The sequence below is a fragment of the Empidonax traillii genome, unplaced genomic scaffold, assembly GCF_003031625.1.
Source record: "Empidonax traillii isolate 1590-97213 ecotype Southwest subspecies unplaced genomic scaffold, ASM303162v1 scaffold512:size449007, whole genome shotgun sequence".
NCBI lineage: Eukaryota > Metazoa > Chordata > Aves > Passeriformes > Tyrannidae > Empidonax > Empidonax traillii.
This window is the reverse complement of record NW_020955705.1, coordinates 74,402-95,380: the sequence shown is the minus strand read 5'-3', so window position 1 is coordinate 95,380 and position 20,979 is coordinate 74,402. Positions and strand designations below refer to the sequence as shown.

Sequence of the window (20,979 nt, the reverse complement as noted above, 5' to 3'; positions counted from 1 at the left end):
TATATGACTAAGAGTGTTCAGATGAAAATAATGTTCTTTTGCTTCTGCTGTCATACATACAGTCATGTAACTGAGTATAGTTCTAGTGAAGCCAGCAGTAAGCCAATGAGATTATAAGTGGGATTTTTGTTTGTTGCATTTTATTGAAGAACAGACACTTTGCTATGTAACTTTTAAATACTGGAAGGAAAGGTCTCATCGTTAATTCATTCAGTCATCTGTTTTAATTAGATCAAGAGTTAGAGAGCTCACACATTTGTATTCATATTTTTCGAGGAAATCCATCATGTTACCTAATAAGATTGTGCACTGTTTCATGACACAAATGGTTGTGCTAACAGGCTATATAAAATCGAAGTTAAGAACTGCTTCTATTCACTTATGTTAAAATCATTAAACATTCAATGCAGAATCATAGTTAAAAAATGAAGAATGCAGAGACTCTGTAATGGATATAAATTCAGTTATCTCTTAAAGGCTTATTCTTAAAAAATGCAACATGACATGCATCACTGCATGATCAATATCATTATTGCAAAGTGCTTTTAACTAACTCAAATATAAAAGACACTGCATATAAGTTAAATTCTGTTGTGTTCTATAGAAGAAGCCTTTAGGTCAAAATGCACAAAGATTCTAAATTATGTCAAGTACATTTCATCTGAAAAGAGGTGACAGACAAAGAAATACATCACACAATCTATTGAATGCAGTGCTAGAACATGCATTGTACTCTAAAAATTGCAACTGAAAAAGCAAGAATGGTAAGAGATAAATGGAGGACTAACTCTTCAGATTAATTGATAATACCTCACACATAAAAAAAGAAGAAATCATCACCTGAAAGGAGAAGAGAGAAAGTAGTATGAATCAGTGAACAAATTGAAGGAATTGACTTTGAATAGAAGGCAGACAATAATGTCACAATCTGATTCACTGAAGGACTCACATTTGCGCAGAGAAGCAGGACTATAACGAAAAAGTGAATTTTTTTTTCTTCTTCAAAACAAGAACAACCCTTCAGTCCAACTTAGAAAGAACGTTTCAATTCTACCCACATTTTACCATAGTTATATTGACATTTAAGTTCACTGAACCCTTTAGTAGGGAGTCTAGATTTAGATTAGTCACACCAATCACCATATCTGCAGAGTAGCTGGAAATATTTTGAGATCCCCTATAACTTTTTATTGTTTTAATCTTACCAATGAGGCTCTTAGAATTTGCTTTTAAATGCCTAGAATATAATCCTAACAGTAATAAACCCACATCCATTTCCACTGTTTCAGCCTCTACAGCCAGTAGTTATGACAGTTCTGATGCCCTTTGTGTTCTCAGGTTGTCCTTAAGTAACACCTCCTCATCTTTTTAGGGCTGTTGTTCTAGTTACAGAATTATAATAATTTTTATTTTTTCTTTAATGACAGTATTTGTGTTTTGAAATTGTTGTTTAATTACTTTATGCTTGAAATTCTTTCAAAGTATAAGTTAAATGATAATCCTAGTACTAATATAGGACATAGATTAACAATGAAGTTCAGGGATAAAATCAGGCAGCAACACAGTAATCTTTAGGCAAATTTAGTGTAACTGCATATTTTCCTAAATCTTCAAATTAAATTAGTTTTCTATTTTTTTAGTAAACCATATCACATCATATATTCCCCTCCATAGACATATCATGCTCTATTTTAACATAACACACGCTACATCGATGTGAAGGTTGTTCTTGGGTCTGTTTTACAGATGAAGAGAAACCTTCCAGATTCCGGCTTAAATATATTGAAGGGTTTATATATAATTTGGTCTATATGCCTGAGTGTATTCCTCTGTCTCTTTGAACACTGTGTATTTGCTATATTCAAATTCAAATATTACTTTTTTTTTGTTGTTTTGTTTTTGTGGGGTTTTTTGCATCTGCATCTCACTGGTTGGTTAATACATGGGAACAGTTCCATTATCAACCTCAGTTTCAGCTGGGGGTTGCCCCAACTCAGGTGTAGGATGTTGCATTTGGCATTGTTGAACCTCATGAGCTTCACACATGTCCACTTCTTGAGACTGTCCAGTTCTCACCGAATGACATCCCTTCCCTCAGGCATGTCAACCACACCACTCAGCTTGGTGCCATCTGTAAATTACTGAGGGTGCACTCAATCCCAGTGTGTCATTGATGAAGTTATTAAACAGTACTGGTCCTAATATGGGCCCCTGGGGCACCTGGCATCACTGATCTCCATTTTATGCCTTAATGTTCTCAAATTGAGCTTTCTTTCCCATTTATGTTATTTCCATTAATTTCTAATATCCTCTTTTAGGTTACTTATCCTAGAACTCTTATTTCTGCAGTATATGTAATTCCAGGCAGTTTTACTCAAATAAATTATATTTTACTAATTACTTTGATATGGTTTAACCCCATTTAAAGATGAAGTTACTATGAAGAAAATCAACTCTATCCCAGCCAAAATCAGCACATACTTCCTTTTAGCTTTTTAGATATATATCGTTGTAACAAAAAATGATCTGAACTTTCAAATTTGATATATTATATATTTCTTTAAAAATTAAACTGAGTACATACCATTTTGTATGCAACTTTCAGTTAGGTACCTAATTACCTTTGCAGGTCAAGTCTTGATCACATTTTCAGAAAATCTAATATATGCAGCTGCTCCAGTTCCACCAGTTTCTGAAAATGAGGAGAAAAATGTTGAATTACATTGCAATGTTTGAAAAATGCCCTCTACATCCACAGCAAAGATTTTTCCTGGTTACATGCTCTATTTATAAGGTTGGAAAAGAAAATCTCAATGTTTAAATCCTTTATAAAGTTAACAGAAGCATCAATGTGTCTTAGAATATAAAAAATTTGCTGAAGATATGAATAGATTTGGTAGTTTTCTTTGAATACTTATGTTCTATAAAGTTTATTCCAATCAGCATTGATAATTTTAATAGTAAATAGATAAGGAATTTGTTTATGACTCCTTAAAGTTACAGTTCTCTCTTATTAGTCCTAGCAGGTTTGTACTCTCAGAGGAGGCACGTAGGACCTGCTAAAAGCATTCTGATAGTAAATGGATGTGCATATAATTGAAAATGCTGCAGTAATTGTCTGAGCGTGAAAAAATATGAAAATGTATTTATTTGCAGAAGTTAGATTTTGCCCTCTATGGGTCATCTAAGAATGACAGCATTTACTGCCTTTGAAGAAGAAGAAAAAATCTTTTGCAATAGATAACTCTGTAGTTCCTTGCTGTAGATCCCACAGTGGCAGAAACCAGAGTTTTCAAGGTGGAGAATGGCAGAACATATGTAAAATAAATGAAAATGTTCTGTATTTTTGGCTATTGCAGCTGAACAAGCTGCATGCTTTTTATTCCATCTCCACAGCTGAACATCTATAGCAAATTCTTTAGGTAAGAGAAAGTCTTCTCCAGGGAAAAAAAAAAAAAAAAAAAAAAAAAAAAAAAAAAAAAAAAAAAAAAAAAAAAAAAAAAAAAAAAAAAAAAAAAAAAAAAAAAAAAAAAAAAAAAAAAAAAAAAAAAAAAAAAAAAAAAAAGAGAGCCTTCAGGGAAAAGTTCATTAGTTCAACTGATCTGGTGTTACGTATCTTAATCTCAGGACATTTGTGTGGTACTCAAGTTTCACACGGCACACAAGTGCTTTGATTATTTCCTGCATTTTATCGCCTGCCTACTGAGTTTTAAAGATCTTTAAAAATCTGTTTTGTTGTAGCTGCAGACAAAAATACTTAAAGACATAAAAATTATCTGTGGTTATCCCAAAAACTGGTGAATGAGAAAGACATGGTGAATGAGCACTAAAAATGAAGGTTTCTACGATTGCTGTTTCTACCTGTTTATGCGCTGGTCCCAGAGATGTTCTGTGCCGGCCCAGGCAGTTCTACAGATTTCCCTCAAAAAACATTATTTACAAATGCTCATATGAATGACCCAATGAAAACATGAATTGCAGATTGAGATCTAGTTTGCCTAATTTATGCATGTAACTTACTTTTAAACCTCTTATCCCTACTGTTCTGCTCAAGAATCTCCCAAGTACACTTTTACCTTTTTCAAACTGTGGGGACCAAAACTTCCTCAAAGGCTACAATCTAAACTTTGATCTTCCCCAACAAGAACATACATCCCAGGACAAAGTAGTAATGTCCATACTTGGCCTAAGTCTCTTCAGTTCTGTCTGGTGCCCTTAGGTGTAATTGTTATATTTGTTTTTATTTCATTCTGTCTGAAAAAGTGTAAGGGCTACATTAAAACACTGCCTGGTAGTTCTTTTGTGGCATGGTGCTGCATGTGTTTTTGTGGCATGTAAGTATTGCTTTCCTTGGGAAAAGTCACTTGGGCTGTTGTAAAACTATACAGGGCAAGGAGAGACTGGTGAAGACTCATCCTTGCAGCCTGTAGGGTGATCCCTGAATGGTACGTTATTCTGGAACAGCACTCATTTTTATCTCAAAGGGAACTCTGAAATGAAAAAGACTGAGAATGAACTGTCACACATGGAGTGGGGATGATGGAGGGCTGGATTCTAGGAGCCAAGTTATTTGCTAGTGCAGATGTACCAAATAGTATTTTACAGCTGACATTTCACCAATACTGAATCAAGTAGAATCATTACCCTCAGCATCTTACATATAACATTACTATTAGCATGTCAGGATGTGAATTGCCTTGACTTTCATTGTTGACTTTCATTTAATTTCTTTTCCACTCTTAACTCCTGGACCTTTTTTCTCTTGCATTTGCATTTACTCAGCTATTCACAATCTGGTATTGGTAAACATGATCTCCCTCTCCAAAGTGCAGCACTTGACACACATCTTACTGAATTTTATCTTGCTAACTTAAGACCATATCTCAAGATTATTACAGTAATTTTAAATCTTGATCCTGGTCCCTAAAGCATTTGTATGCCCTGTGCTGTTAACTAGTATCATTAATAGATTTCATACATAATCACAGTTCATTTTGTCATCTAAATCACTAATGAAAATATTTTTAAAATCTTAGATGTAGACTATAATTCTGTAGCTAATTCATGTGCTTATATTTGTCCTATTTCTCCTTTAACCTCTAGTCTGAGAATCCCCAAAAGGCACCTCAGTAGTTGAAAGAATATTTAATACTTGCACTTATATCTAATCTGGTTCACAAAATTATATATAACTTACCAAACTCTGATTGCTTATGTCCCTGAAGAGGGATCAGTCTGTCACTTACTGACTCTGCATTAATGTGAGTTAGCTGTTCTGTCACTAATTTTACATTCCAATTTAGAAATAGGTAATCAAAAGTGTGCTAATGATGTTATATTTTTCTCATGTTTTGTTTACAAGCACCATATATTTAGTTCCTTGTATTTATAGAAATCCATGGATTTTTAGAAAATTGCCTCTGAAAGTTTTATTGTATCAAGTGACCTACTTTTCATCTTAGTCCATTTGAACATAGCAGATATATTTACTATCAGTTACTGAGATAAGAACTGTGGTATTGTTTTGTCTAGGTCAACATCCTTTAATGGCCATGCAGTCTATTAAATATCTATTACAGACTCTGTATTTAATAAATGATTTCTAATTGACTAGGTGTCAGTGGCAACATTTGAGAAAACTCAGTTACATGGCGTTTTCCATTGATTTTCCCTATATTAGAAAATGAAGTGTCAGATACCATTAATTGCATTTTAACAATAAGAAGCACACTGCAAAAGTAGCTACTAAGTGAAAGCACTTCTAACCTAACACTCAATAGAAGTATTCTTTTTAAATTAATCCAATATATAAACAATTATTACAGTTATGTGCCTCTGTTGGTCAAATTGATGAGAATGTAATTACAATCTACAATATGAAACCATTTTTCAGGCTTCTAGAAAAATGCATTCAGATATATTCTGCACTTGCTTATCCTTGTACACTACACTATCTGTATCCAGCAACACTGAAGTGTGTTAACCCATGGTTTCTAGGAGTTCTCACCTACAAGGATTGCACCGTCTCTGACATCAACTTGTACTAATGTTGTCCATGGGTCAAAGACAGAACTGCTAACATATATTTTCTTATAAGTACACACATATCTACCCAGGTTATATGCCATTCATAACTAGCATATAATTCAGAATAAAGTTTTTGAAGTTGTGGTGCATATATTCATTACCATTGATGGTCCATGGTTCAAAATACATAGGCGCATCTTTCCAGCTTGCTTGTGTCTGCATTGGTATAGTCAGGCACACATATGTTTTCTACAGCTGTAATTGGATAGATTTTCTTTCATGTGATCTCATTTATTATGCTAGAACTAACCATCAGTCTACATAATCCTTGTGAGATTATATTAGGAGTCTAGATGTGAAAATTCATTTGACTATGCACAATGTACTGTAGGGCTGGAAGTTCTTATGCCTTTGTAGGGAAAGAAAAATCCATGACCTTTCTAAAATATGCGATGTAGCATTCAATTTCCCTGCATCTGATCGATAAGCAAGCAGGAAATTATATCTTTTGCCATGGCAGACAAGCATAATTAAGCAATAAGGCAATGGAGGTAGTTGTGATTATCTTAGCATGCACCTGGGAGCTGCCTTGTTGCTATTTTAAAACATCTTTATGTGAAGGGAACTGTATTAATTTCTGCTGAGAAAGATAAAGTTGGCAGTTTGGAATGCTCATGAGCAGCAGTTTCAGTTGTGCTTCACAGAGAGTAATGTGGTGTGTTCACCCCAAACAATTCGACTTCTCCTTCAACAGAAGTAAAGATGGAGCAGGTTGTAAACATTTAATTGACATTTGAGACCCAGGGAAAAAAGTACCTCCCCCCAAAAAAAACAATTATTTTTCACTGGCTTCCAGTGAGTTCAAAAGTTACATTTTTACCACTTTAGAATGAAAATATGTTGCCCTTAACACTCGACTTTCAGGGAAGACATCTCTGCATAATTAATACTATTGCATCCACATTCTAATTTATGCATTTTAATTATATCAAAGGCCTGGTGAATAATTAATGCTAGCAAAACAATGGGTCTGAAGCATAAGCTGAAAAGTATCACTTTTTAATAGGCTTTGTAAATTTAAATAACTAATGAAAGCTATTTAACTATTTGATTGTGAGAATATTTCTTCCCGATACAATCAAATATTAACTACAATAACTGAGCAGCCTCTCAAGTGGAGAAATGTTAGCTCAAGCTTATTGTTTTTACAACTGACCAGTCTGAGTATACCACACTACACTACCCCACCTGAGCCATATGCTTCTAGGAAAGAGATTTATTTGGATGTTTGTCCTGTGGGAGGGACTGGCATGTCATTGGCATCATTTATAAAATCAAAATTCCAGGCACAGTGTTCCTTTTTGACCTCTTGTCTTCAAGTAGGTCAGTTCATGCAAGTTTCATGGGGAGATTTAGAACTGAATATAAAGAAATACAAGATAGAATTTATTATCTCTGAGTTCAGCAATCTGAGAATTAAGGATGTAGGCCGGGTTAGTAATTCAGAGCCTTGCAGTGTTCAAGGGAGACAGATAGAACCTCTGGAGAATTTCATCTCATCCTAAAATGGGTTTTTGAAATAGATGGGATTAATAACCCTTTGACAGTGAATAGCATTTTTCTGTTTCTTACAGAGGAAGCTTAGGATACTGCCTTATACCCTACACCTAGCTTCTAGACAGCCTAGTTTAAATGAAGTTAATCTCACTAGCAACGCCAGCCTCTAAAACTATGGTGTAAAGAAGATCTACTTATACTAATCTGAGGGTTTAAAGACCAGGGCAGAGCAGAAGGACTCACAGTACAGGGCTGTGAAATGTTCAGTGTGTCATATTGATAACCAGCATCCCAGCTGCTTGGCCAAGTCTCAAACTCAAAATGCGTGCCAATCATTAAGAAAGTCCTTCCCCTCTGAAAGGCCCAAAATGTACATTTGTGTTGATCTGCCATGTCCAAATAGTTGCCTACTCTTTACTGTGTACCCTGAAGCAATGCTGGGCAGTGTGATGTGCTAAGAACAGGCTGTCCCAGATGTGCAGTATGTCCTGGGTTTGGTGTACTCTAAGTTTGCCATGCAAAGGGTGGTGAAAGCAGGTAGACAACAAGCAACACTGATTGTGGAAAGTCTGGTAGCAGAAAGTACCAATTTCTTTAGGTGAGTAAAGTGATACAGCAAATGATGAATTACTGCAGTCCCTGGCAATATATTACATACACTCAGGTAATATCAGCTTGTCAATATGAATATAAAATGAATAGCTTCTACCAAATTTTTTGTTCTTGTTTTCCCCGTCAGAAGTTTGCTCTTTAGCTCTAATGAAAAATGTTTAAGGAAGTGTCATAATAGTAACAATATAATGAAGGACTTGTAAAAGAAATAAGGTTGGCAAAGGCTGCTGCCAATTTTTCCTATCAAGCCCTTTATTTAATTGCATTAGTTTGAGTTCAGTAACTTTTGGTTCCTCTGTTTTAAGTTTTCTCTTTCTGCCTATTATTATGTATTGAAATGAAAGTATCTGACTCTCCAGAGCATTCACTTGAGTCACTGGGGAGATATGGAGGGGTTCTGTGTGGGAACTAATTGTGTTTTCCCTGTTTTCAACTGTGTCTACCTGAGCCTGGACGTGAGCTAGTGCTCTCATCAGTGGCTGTGGTCTGTGGGACAGGTGACAGTTACTTTCATTTTGGATAGGCTGGGTGGTGTGTCCCCTCATGCAGATGTTGGGAAAGCAAAGGAAGGCATCTAAAAGGCTTTTGCAGAGGTGGCTCTGCTCCAGTGAAATCTCAGCCAGCCATAGCAAGCTGCTGCTTGGGCTGGCTGAATATTTCATAGAGGGTAGAAAGCTGAACACAAAAGAAAATCTGCCTTAGTATCAGATTAAAACAGCTTATTTTTTTCTGAGCAGTAGTACCTAAGGAACACACACATGTTCATACAATTTGGGACTGATGTGAAGACTAACAGACTAACCCTGGTTGTTTAATTGTTCTTGACTGCTCAGCTGTCCTGCCCAGGAACTAGGCAATATCCTGATGGTATTCCTCTGCTCCCTATTCCTCTCTACTTTTCTTACTGCAGTACCTACAACAAGTAGTAAGAATAATTCCTCAAAGAACACAATTATTTTATTAAATCCAATTTAAGAGCAAAACCTCCTGAGCATGTACAGGATGGACCTTGGTGTTCTAGCCATCATAGTCAGTCTAGTGTTTTTAACAGGGATGATGAAAAAAGCTGCTGAAGCATGAGATCACAATCTATAGTGAAAGGCGTTCCTTTGCTTCTGTCTTTGCAGGACTATGCTGAGAAGGAGAAAGCTGCAGCCAAGGCTCTGGAAGATGTGAAGGCTAACTTCTACTGTGAACTATGTGACAAGCAGTACCACAAACACCAGGAATTTGACAACCACATCAATTCTTATGACCATGCTCACAAGCAGGTAAACCTGACAAATATCTCTGCACATTACAGTGGTCTGTCTTCCTTCCTAATTGATTATGGGAGGTTTCTAAATTCACTCAAGTAGAATACAATTCATCATTTGATATTTTCAACTTTATTTTCCATTAAAATAAAATGGGAAATAGTCATTGTTTTAATCTTCACCACAATTCCTTTTAAGCCACTCTGACTGAAAGACCTCAATCTACAGTTTTAAATACATGCTTAACACCAATATCCACACTTAATTTGATACATTTAAATGTGGAATTACTTATAAACCAGTGAAAGGGGAAAAGACCACTTCTTCTAATAGCCAGGTCCCTCTTTTGTATGCAGAAGGCGTATCATCATGCTGTTTCAAGCTGGTTGTGCTGTTTCAAGGGCAGAAAAGAGGGAGTTTGGGGTTTCTGTTTGTTTGTTTATTTATTTGTTTGTTTAAAGAAAGCTTATATTTCTGAAGTTAAAATCTATGTCTGATAATGTCTCTCAGGATGAAATACATTTTGCCTTGCATGCAGAACATGATATAAAATAATGCCTACTGTTGAACAAGATGTTGAATTCATGGGAAAAGATAAAATACTAATTTTTTGTCATTGATTTTGTGTAATTTTATCAGGCCTTTATGTGGTAGGTATATATTATCCATATGTGCTTATTATCCCTCTTTCCTGTATCCTAGTTTTCCCCTATTTTTAGCAAAATCCATATTTCAGTTGGTAATATGGAAGGAAAATGCAATTAATTCATATAAACACTTCAGAATTTGAAGAAAATGATTTGCAAAGCTCAGGAGTGAACATTTCTGAACCTCTGATGTGACAGATCATATCTGCTAACTTAACATATTAAGAGCATGTAACTGAATGCCATAGCATATCTTTCTTTCCTGGATTTCTTCTAGTGTTTACATTACACAGTTGAAGTGCTCAGGTATTGTGTGCATTCAAATTAGTGCCTTCTACTGATCACACTTTTGGTTGCACAGGGATCAGGAGGTACCTTAGAAATATGTGAAGCAGTTGGAAGTTGCAGGTGTTTTTGACAGAGGATTAGAAATAATAATGGGGAATAAAATAAGTTAAAAGAAAAAACTTTTCAATCTAACTTCAAGCAATCTTATTGTCTTCTGCAGTATCACAGAGGATGTAAATCACCCTGGAATTTTCCATGTGCATTTATCACAGCACTTCATTAACAAACTGCCTAATATCTGACCATCTATCCTGCTGAATATGAGCAGACCAGAGCCAGCTCCCTATGGGTAATATTGGGAAATTTTTGTTCCATCACTCCCAAATTGGAGTTATGCATTTAAGTGTTAAATCAAAACCAATTCCTCACATCACCATTCCATTAATTAATCCATAAAAATGTCTATAATAATACAAAACAAATGCTTTTCCAGATCCTAAACATGTTACTCTAATCCCTATAAATCCCCATTTGCTGCACAAAGGATTTTTTCACTCTTCAGCTGTTTTTTAAGTCATTAGAAATACATCTAAACTCAAATGGAGCCATTTGTGCCCTCCCCTCTTCACACATTCCCTGTGCGAAGAGCAGTTTATGCTAAATCCAACAGCCTGCTTCATGTACCATCTATGACTGCCTTGTTGGGCAGGGGAGGTTTTGGCAGGTTTCTGTTATAAAATGGAGTGTTTAAGCAATAAAACTATTCTTAATTTTCAGATAAATGTAGTGCTTTAAAAACTGCCAGGCATAGCACTAGAAACTAAGAGTCTGCACAGAAATGCACAACATATATAGAATATCAACCAGCAGTGCAAGCTCACCCCATCCTACCCTTTCAGATGTAGTTCAGAAGCTCAGTTAGTGGAGGATTAGCTAGCTACCCTCCTGATGTGACAGGGTAATTCAGTCTCTTCTCCTCTCTCATTTCTTGACTGCTCATCCAAGTCTGGAAACAGCATTAGTTTGCCTAATTAGTTTATTAGGAATAGTGTGGGTGCACCCTTTTATTTGCCTTTTGTAGTCAGTCACAGAAAAGGCTTTATTCTTCATACTTTTATCAGAGTAATCTTCAAAGAAAACAATTTAATTTCTGGTTTCCTGTGGTTTTAGCTAGCTTGGTTTCAAAATATTTTGAGACATTTTCTGGGAGTTAGAGTAGCCACTAGAAGATCTTCTTTCTCCAAAGGTATGTTTTTTGTTTCCCAGCAGTAATGAGGGTGGCTTTAGTAATCTGCATGCATATGTTCTAAACATCATTCTTCTAATGGAGAGTAAATTAAAATGAGTGACTCTTTACATCTCAGTAACAATACAGTGAAGTCCCCCATGTGATTTCCCATTTAAATACTACGACTTCAAAACAATGTTTAAATAAGATAGAAAGGCAGAAAAAAAATGTTGCACTGAGTACTTAGTCATAAGTCTTTTCTTTGTCTTCTAGAGAAAACAGATTTTATTCAAAGAATTATGGCTTTAGTCTCCAAATATGGTTTTATAAAATTGTTTTTGTGATCCATTTTCTTATCAATTATTTCAACCAGTTGTTACAGCAGGAAGTCCTGAGTTCTGGACCAATCAGCTGGTGTGCAAGCCACTGCCTTCCCTGTCCTCAGAGGCTGCAAAATGTTATGATGATAATATGGCCTTGTTTGCATAACTGGTCTTTCTGCTATTTTTCTGTGTTAGATATTATTCTAAAGTAGTGTACTCAGATTGACTTTCTCTGCATGCTACATACCTTCATAATTATGGTTATAAAAAATACAATGTATGTATGTATGTATGTGTACATATACACATGTACATGCATAACATTTTGACAGATCATCAAAAGCAATGCCTACATCCCCGTTATCTTCTGTAACAGTGTAATGACCTTGGAACATTCTAATATTATTTATATATTTTTGAGTAACAGTGTCTGAGTATTACGTAATTCTTATTTCTTTTGGTTATCTGGTCAGCGTTTGTCTTAACATTGTCAACATCTTTCCTGAAGCACTACACTATAAGAGTTTTCACTGATATAACCTGCTATTGGAAATTCATTTCTTTCAGTGCAGGGCTGGATAAAATGAACTCAGAAAATCTCTGAGTGAAAGGCTGTACTCCCATCCAGCTTTAGCAGAGCTCTCTGTTAAGCCTGATACTTAACAAGGTTGGGCCAGGAGTATGGGTGACTTTCCTGGGAGAAGCTAATCTTTCATCACCCTACCACCCTATGCATACACGTCTCATTGGCCCAGTACATACCAACTAACCCACTCAAAATCACAGCTTTTTTCCTCGATATTTTTTCCTATGACTTTATAAAGCCCTATGCAGCAGTCACAGGGAGTAACACTGATAAATCTGCAGTATCCCTCATCAAGCACCCAGGTGAACAATGCTTGCTATCACTTGCTCACCATATTCCTGCAACAGAAGTTAACTGCATCAGAACTGAGTACCTTAGCTCTGTCAAAGCTATCTCAACACTGAAAAGGATGAGGGTCCTGGTGCGAATTCATTCAAAAGTGATTAAGATATATATAACCAAGGTAGGCTGCTGCCTGAAAATGTAATATATGTGGAAATATGCTGCATGCTAAGCTGAAAATAATATGTAAGTATAGTTTGTTTACAGGGTTTTTAAGTCACCCATATCTTTAAAAGGAAACCTAACTTGAGCAGAGGTTTCTATTTGGTTGACATTATTGAATGGAATCTTTTAATAACTCCAGGTCATGCATAACATTCATCCATTCAGTAGACATCAAAGTAGTTGGAGCTTTCAGTTTTTTGTATAAATAATCCTTAGCAATCAGCAAGGCTTTTAGATGTCGGCAAATGAGAAAATCACAAATCTGTTCCATGTACTGCAATATAATAATGGTGGTGATGATAATGATAATAATAAAAATAATAGAAATAAGCAGCGTAGAAAAACAAGACTGTATTGCCATCTTGGGGTTTCTGAAGACAAAACAAGTCTCAGTTTTGTTGTCAAAATACATCACATTCTCTCATGTGATTAAAAAAAAATCAAACCAAAACAACAATAAAAAAAAACAAAACCCCCACCCCCCAAAAAAAAGGCAAAAAAACCCCAAACAAACAACCAAAAACCAAAACCAAAAAAAACCAAACCAAAAATACCCCCAAAAACCTCCCCACAACACAAATTTTAGTGTTCTTGATCCAGGCAGCACTGTATAAGTGAGTGAACAGAACTTTCAGCCTACTCGATTTTGCATGCACATACCTGTATTTTAGTATTTATATCCATGCAAACAAGCATTTGGATATATTTCTGGCATGAGAGTCTGATTTAGTGTGTACAGCTGTGGGCACTTACTGTTAAGCCTTTATGGTGCTTGTGGATTTAAACTCTAATTCAGGCAGAGATTTAGCTCCTGTTAAACATCAAAGCTAGCAAATATGCTTGCATTTTAGCTAGCATTGCTGCTGCCACCCAGAAAATGCACTGGTAAGTTGACACAGAGAAAGCTTCAGGAGCGGGTGTAATGCTGAGATCTTGTTTGTTCATCTCAAGGGTGGTTTTTTCCAGTAACTCCATGTTTATTGGAGGGAAATGAAGTCATGTCTTTTGCCTCTAAGGTAAATCTCTATTGTCCAAACAGTTTTCATTTGGAGGAAAGGAAACTGGTCCGATAATGTCTGAGGGATTTCACCTTAGGATCTGGGAAATTAGGCAAACACATGGAGAAACCTTCTTCTGGATGAAGTAACATATGAGTCAAACAGAAAGTACTATACCAGCTTGAAGATTCCTCACTATGTTTGCTTGTGTGATCTCTGCTTTTTCCATAGATATTTAAGTGGACACACTGTCCCTCTTGTTCTACCACATGAACAATGCTGAGGTCCTTCCCTGTAGCCCTTGCTTCTGCACTTTTGCATCAAGACACTAGCCTTTAAAAAGGGGCTTTTTTTAAGGCCCAGTTTTGCATATGGAGTCTGTACTCCCTGTGGCCTCCTCAGAAAATAATCTGAATGGCAAAAGACCTTAGAATTTCCTGCTCTCAGTTAGCAAGTGCAGTGTGGTCCTCAGTCGTCAACATTCTGCTTCTGTAACTCACAAAAATCACCTTAGCTTAATGCTTGTTAAGAAGTACATGCATACTTGTAACAAAACTTTCGCATCCCTCCCACCCTTAGAAAGATTAAAAGCAAAAGAAAGGAATCAAACACGAGAAACAGCAATACAGTGTTAGATTCCCTCAAACGGCTGGTTTATAAGTTGACTTCAAGTGATACAGGAATTTTGTATGGGTGGTAGTTTTTGGCCTCTTATTTTTTAGACACCAGTGGATTGCTATGCTCAAAAGCAACTACCACACACACAAATTGTTACGTGGGTGCAGTTTGGAGGGTGTAAAATTAGGCCCAGTCCTGAGACCAACCATGACCTTTCCAAGAGGTATGCCTATAAGCAGCCCCACAAAAATAAATAAAATTATTCAAATGCATAAAATAAAGGATGCTCATATGCTTTACAAGACAGGGGGTTTAGAGATGAAAGTTATTATTTATTTTTCCCATCTTCAGAAAATTTACCATAAGTATATTTAGTCAGATTAAACATGCCTGACACATACATCAAAATATTCCCATTATGATTTGATACAGTCAACAGTTTCTTGGATTTTTTCAACAAATTATTCTTTAATTTCAGTGAACTGCCTGTTTATTTTTAACTTGAGGCAAATTTATTACCAGTTTATATTTTAACTACACCCTTTAGACAATTATTTAGAATGATCATCTGTACCAGTATAACACTTGTCAGACACTTCTGCTTCATCACAGTATTTATTTTCTCTTGAATTTGGGAGGTTTTGATGCTGGGGAGTTCTTAACTGTTATTTTATTCATTATTCTACCATATCCATATAGATTCAGTTTTCTCTTCTCTTTCCTTTTAAGCACATCTTTCTCTTCCCTTGGAAATAGTATACCCTTTACATATCTGGTATAAGTCTTGGGGTTTTTTTTAAGGTGAAGACCAAAGCTAAAAGCAAAGAATTCATTTCTATAGTCTATCCTATGGTTTCAGTGTCTTTTTGCCTTAAAAACACACTGTTCTCTTTCTCATTGTGAAACCAGTGATTTCCTTATTTTTGCTTATGCCTATGACATTTATTACTTTCTCTAATATCTGTAATAGCTTCACACTTTCTTAGCTTTTTATTATACATTGATTTTTCAGTGTGTTCTTGTTCATACTCTCAAAAATTACTTCCACTCTGACTGTAACTGTTCCCAAAGAACAGGTTTCTGATAATTTCTTACTGAATAGTTGCCTTTTTCTCACATTGCCTTTTCCATAATTAACTTTAAAAGTTTTTCTAACTCTTTCAGAATTTGTTCATGTGAATTACCTCCTTTTTTTTATCCCTTTTGTTTCTAAATTAGTTTTGATTGCAAACTAAATTACTCCATGATTTCTACTGGATTGTGAGATACAGAACTAACTGCAATGCACATAATTAATGTTTCCAAACACTTTGTATTTTAAGAACAAGTTTTCTGTGGCTTTCAGTGATTGGGCTGAAATTTCTTTATGGATCACCAGCTTTAGTAAATGACAGTAAAAATATGTAGTATTTGCAAAGTAAAGAATAAAGAAGTGATAAGGCATCAGAATCAATACTGTTTGGACAACCTACTCCAATACTTTCATACCTCTGCCCTTTAAGAAAATCATTAATTAAAGTTGCATGTTGTTTTCACTGAGGAAAACTCCCTGACTTAGTATTGAAGATGGACTGCAGTTCAGAAATTAACTCATTTTGTGTAGGGGAGGAAGCTGTTGGCTGCAAAAGAACTGATGATGTAAAATGAGGGGTAAACAAGGAGAAGCAGTGGGTTGAGGAAGCACTTATGGGAATAGGTGTTATGAACAGAAACAGCAAGAACAGAAAGGCATGGAAGTATCACTCAGAAACAAGAAGACAATTAAGAGAGAAAAAGGATTTACAAGAGGAAAGACCTGGAGAAATAATCCATGAATAAGGAGAAATATGAAGATAAAGCACAGAAGGAAATTCTCGATGTCAGCCACTTACAGCCACCAGTGTCTAAGTTAGAGCCAAGGAACTGAGTGAATAGACCACATTTTACAACTCTAATTCTGTCAACACGAATATCACAGATATTATGTTTCCACACAATGTTACATTGAAAATAATACAAACAACTTGCACAGCATACAAAATGGCTGAGGTCTGAAGAAAAACCAAAGGATGGAATATGTAATGCTTTTGTTCACATACAATTTAAAATTTTACCAATTCTAGATCCTATAAGACCAAAATTTTCTTGTCCTGAATGATTCTTTCTGTTATTCAGACAGGGAGAAATCCTGCCTTTCTAAAAACATGTTTGCATCACAGCTGCTGTGCTTCAAAGCACCTGCAATCCAGCATTTTTGAAATGCTGAAGTAGCAGTTCAGGGAAACAATCAGACTGTGTCACATCACAGAAACTAATGTAAATAGAAGTAACATAAAGCAACCCAAGATGACATCAGCATTTAAGCAAAGCAATAGTGCACAACATATGCACAAAAGCAGGATATAAGCAACAGGATAATTCTGTGGCTTCGCTTAGTAGAATATTTATTTTGCCAGTTTCAAATTATCTTACAGTGAATGCTTGCTTTCTAATATTATGCAATATTTTCTTAAATTTTATGAGGGGAGGCTTGTATTTATGAGATGCTTCAATTGTATTTATGAGATGCTTCAATTGCACACTAGAGCAAGTGCATGTACTAGAGTAGCTCTGGAGCAGCAGAAGCATTTTTATCAAATACCACTGAGCAGGCTATGATGATTAGGAGTGACTCGAAGCAGCAGATCCCAAAGAAATGTCACCAGAAACTTTTCTTTATTTTAAACTTACCAATCTGTGCAGATCAGTGCACTTTATAAACACCTGCTAGACATGCTGCCCTGCCAGTGCCTTGCTGCTTTCCTATTACTCAGGAACAGAGCAAATAAATTGGCAATATTCATCCTTTTAAAATTAAATTTTATTTAGAATAATCAGATTCATCATTAGCTGTCAAAAAAAAAATCTTGTAAATAATGCAGAGCTTCTTTTGAATTTATTGTCTTGATAAGCTAAATTTTTAAATGCTAGATACTATGGAATTACATTTGGTGTTCTTTAGGATGACTGTTAATTAACATGTAAATTAGCAATTTAACCCCCTTTAATTTGGAAAAGAACCCATGGGACACCTAATTTCATAGTTGTTAATGATGGTCCAATGACTGCAGAATATTTCTTAAGCATTTAATTACATAAGGAATAACAGAAGTGTATTATCAGATTCTGGCATTTAGGACATAGCAATAACGAGAATGTCATTTAGAGGAAGTGCTTTTCATTAATGCCTCTGTTATTGTTATTTCCATTCTTCTCAGAGGTTACACTTTTTAATTACTAAAGTTTTAAAAGTAATTTTTCAAGCAGGAGGAATGGTTGATGCAGTGCAATGGATGTCTTATTCAAATAAGTAAGGAATCAGAAAGATTAGATTTATAACAAAAAAAAAAAGTTTATGCCAAACCACAGGGAAATATGAAATTCTGCTTTTCAATAGCAGTTTAGAGTTTAATTTTGTACAGTAATTCCTCACCAGATCATGAAGAAACATATTCTTCTTTAAGTATATTTAGAGAAAATGTGAAGTTAATCTGGTGTAAACTCAGCATCTCTGCTTTCCCATTGTTTCAGACTTTGCTGCTATTTCAAATATGGTCAAGGGAAAAATATCTCAAACCTAATTTAATTGAAACATTCTCTTATGACTGATTTAACATGGTGATGATATTTGAAATACAAAGAAAATTTGAAAAAAAAAAAAGACTTTCTGAAACATTCCATTCAAATAAAAAAATTGGGTTTGAGCCAGTCATAATTCTATTTCCTGTAAAAAGTTTTCAAAACCAACATATTCCTCTTTGGTTCTGAGTTCTGAAATGCTAATAGATGCAGTACATGGGATATTACCTAAGTAAAAGAGATAGACATGTAGAACTTAAATATTAATGTTTAGATTATTATTATTCCCTGTTAACCTTTAGGGCAGTCAGGCAGGAGTTGTGCCTGTGTTGTTTAATGAACAAGATAAATTATACTGGACGTTTCTGTCCTTTTTAAAATCTTTGTATTCAGGTGCCTTTTCCACTTTTTAAATACCAGTTATAAGGACAGAAGAAGCAGAATGAACAGCTTGTTTTATACCTACTTCTGTGCAAAATGTTACAAATCATGCAAAACCATCTGTTTACTATGAACTAGTGAGAACTGGGCAAGACTGAACATAGATGCACATTATATTTCATGTGCCAGCTTCACATGACTGGCAAACATTATGTAACGTTGCTTATAGGCCACATCCTTTGCACATTTGGTTGGGATTTTTTTGTTAGATCTGGAATACCTGGTGATATTTTAAGGTCAGGCTCTACAAGTTGAGCATAAGCCAGCAGTGTGCCCAGGTAGCCAAGAAGGCCAATGGCATCCTGGCCTGCATCAAGAACAGTGTGGCCAGCAGGAGCAGGGAAGTGATCCTTCCCCTGTACTCAGTGCTGGTGAGGCCACACCTTGAGTATTGTGTTCAGCTCTGGGCCCCTCAGTTCAGGAAGGATATTGAGGTGCTGGAGCAGGTCCAGAGAAGAGCAACGAGGCTGGTGAAGGGACTTGAGCACAAGTCCTATGAGGAGAGGCTGAGGGAGCTGGGGTTGTTTAGTCTGGAGAAGAGGAGGCTCAGGGGTGACCTCATCACTCTCTACAACTACCTGAAAGGAGGTTGTAGCGAGGTGGAGGTCGGTCTCTTCTCCCAGGAAATCAGCAGTAAGACAAGAGGGCACATGTCTTAAGCTCTGCCGGGGGGGTTTAGGTTGGATATTAGGAGGAAATTCTTTACAGAGAGGGCATTGGAATGGGCTGCCGAGGGAGGTGATGGATTCACCATCCCTGGAGGTATTTAAGAGACTGGATGTGGCACTTAGTGCCATAGTCTAGTAACTGTGGTGGTAGCGGATCAAGGGTTGGACTTGATGATCTCAGAGGTCCTTTCCAACCCAGAAAGAAAAAAAAGTTTTACCTCGAGTAGTGAGGTAATAGGGACAAAGCACCACTAGATGCTATGATTGGCTTTTAAGTCTGTTCACAAGTACTTTAATTCATATTTCTGGAATTACTTTTACAATAAACTAATATTAAAGCAGGTTAAGTAACATGTTCTGCAGGTTATGAAACATCTGTACATATCATACCTTGGGCAACTCTGTGCCATAATCAGCTTTTTGGAAATACAGCAATTAGCTGTGTTAGCAAAATGTTGTCCCCTCAAAAGTTCACACAAAAATTACATTTCACTTGGCTTCTGCATAACTTCTGAACAGTGCTCTCTTGGCATACTTTTCCCTTGCATGGAAAAATGATGATTCTTCTAATACCACTGACATCCACAGCCTATCTGGCACAATAAGCATCTGTCTAGAAGCTTCATCTATTATGGTTCTGTTAATTTTTGACTGTCTGAACCTTCCAAGCAGTATTTAACATGCAAGAATGTAGCTGAGCAATTGATTCCTGTGGTGCTTTAAGTCAAAGCTAATCAGCTATGTTTGTGTTTGAGGGACCTTACAATGTGCCTTGTATGTCTTTAAGAGGGGCATTCATAGCACAAACAAATATTTAAAAGCAAAACAGAAACATATCTGTGCATCACCAAGACAGCAATAAAAATGGTGAGATTAGTCATTTATTACCCTTACTTATTTAAATGCATTAATTAACATCTCTTAACATATCTCTAAGGGAAAAATAAAGGAGGTAACCCAGACCAGTTATCATTTCACAGTTCTTACAATTTTATAATAATTAGACTTCACCAGAAGCCATTAAAAATATGCGGTCTCTTTAAGTATCTTCTCAAATTAAATTGCAAGGGAATATCTAGAGAAATGTAGATGACATGCATGTGAATAGCAAACAAACATACTAACACAAGTGATGGGGCAGTAAAAAAAAAAGTTTCTTCAAAAAACAGAAAAAAAAAACCCCAAACAAACAAACAAACCAAACATAATAAACCCAACAAAAACTAAACATTAATTCACTCATTTATCAGGAAATGTTACTTTTAGAGCAGAATGTTTCCTCAGGAATATAAGAAGATCAAAACTGTTTTTATTCAGAAGTTTTAAATCATTTAGTTTCAATCAGGTTGAAATGGTTCATAAAGATTGAAATACTTTGCTTCAACAGTGTTACAAAAAAAGCTTTTCAAAAATTCTTACAAATTATTTAAAAACACTTTTGTAATAATAGTTTTAATGTAAGTGTAGATTATGCTTACTATTCTTGAGATACAGAAATTATGAAAATGTTAACTTTAGGCATTAATTTATGTTACTATTTAGATGCATTGACATCAAGCCACTTGAAATTTTCATTTCTTAAAGAAGTTTTCAGAATTTTAATCCTCCCACTAAGATTAAAAAAAA

The 20,979-nt window shown here is 35.6% G+C and overlaps 1 protein-coding gene across 1 annotated transcript in view; it reads left to right on the top strand.

The window, feature by feature from the left end:
* ZNF804B (zinc finger protein 804B) overlaps positions 1 to 20,979 on the top strand; it is a 234,969-nt gene that overhangs the window by 195,712 nt on the left and 18,278 nt on the right. Inside the window, exon 2 of the mRNA XM_027896695.1 lies at positions 9,324 to 9,467. Within this exon, the coding sequence (XP_027752496.1) occupies positions 9,324 to 9,467 (144 nt within the window). The remainder of the gene's footprint in view (positions 1 to 9,323; positions 9,468 to 20,979) is intronic.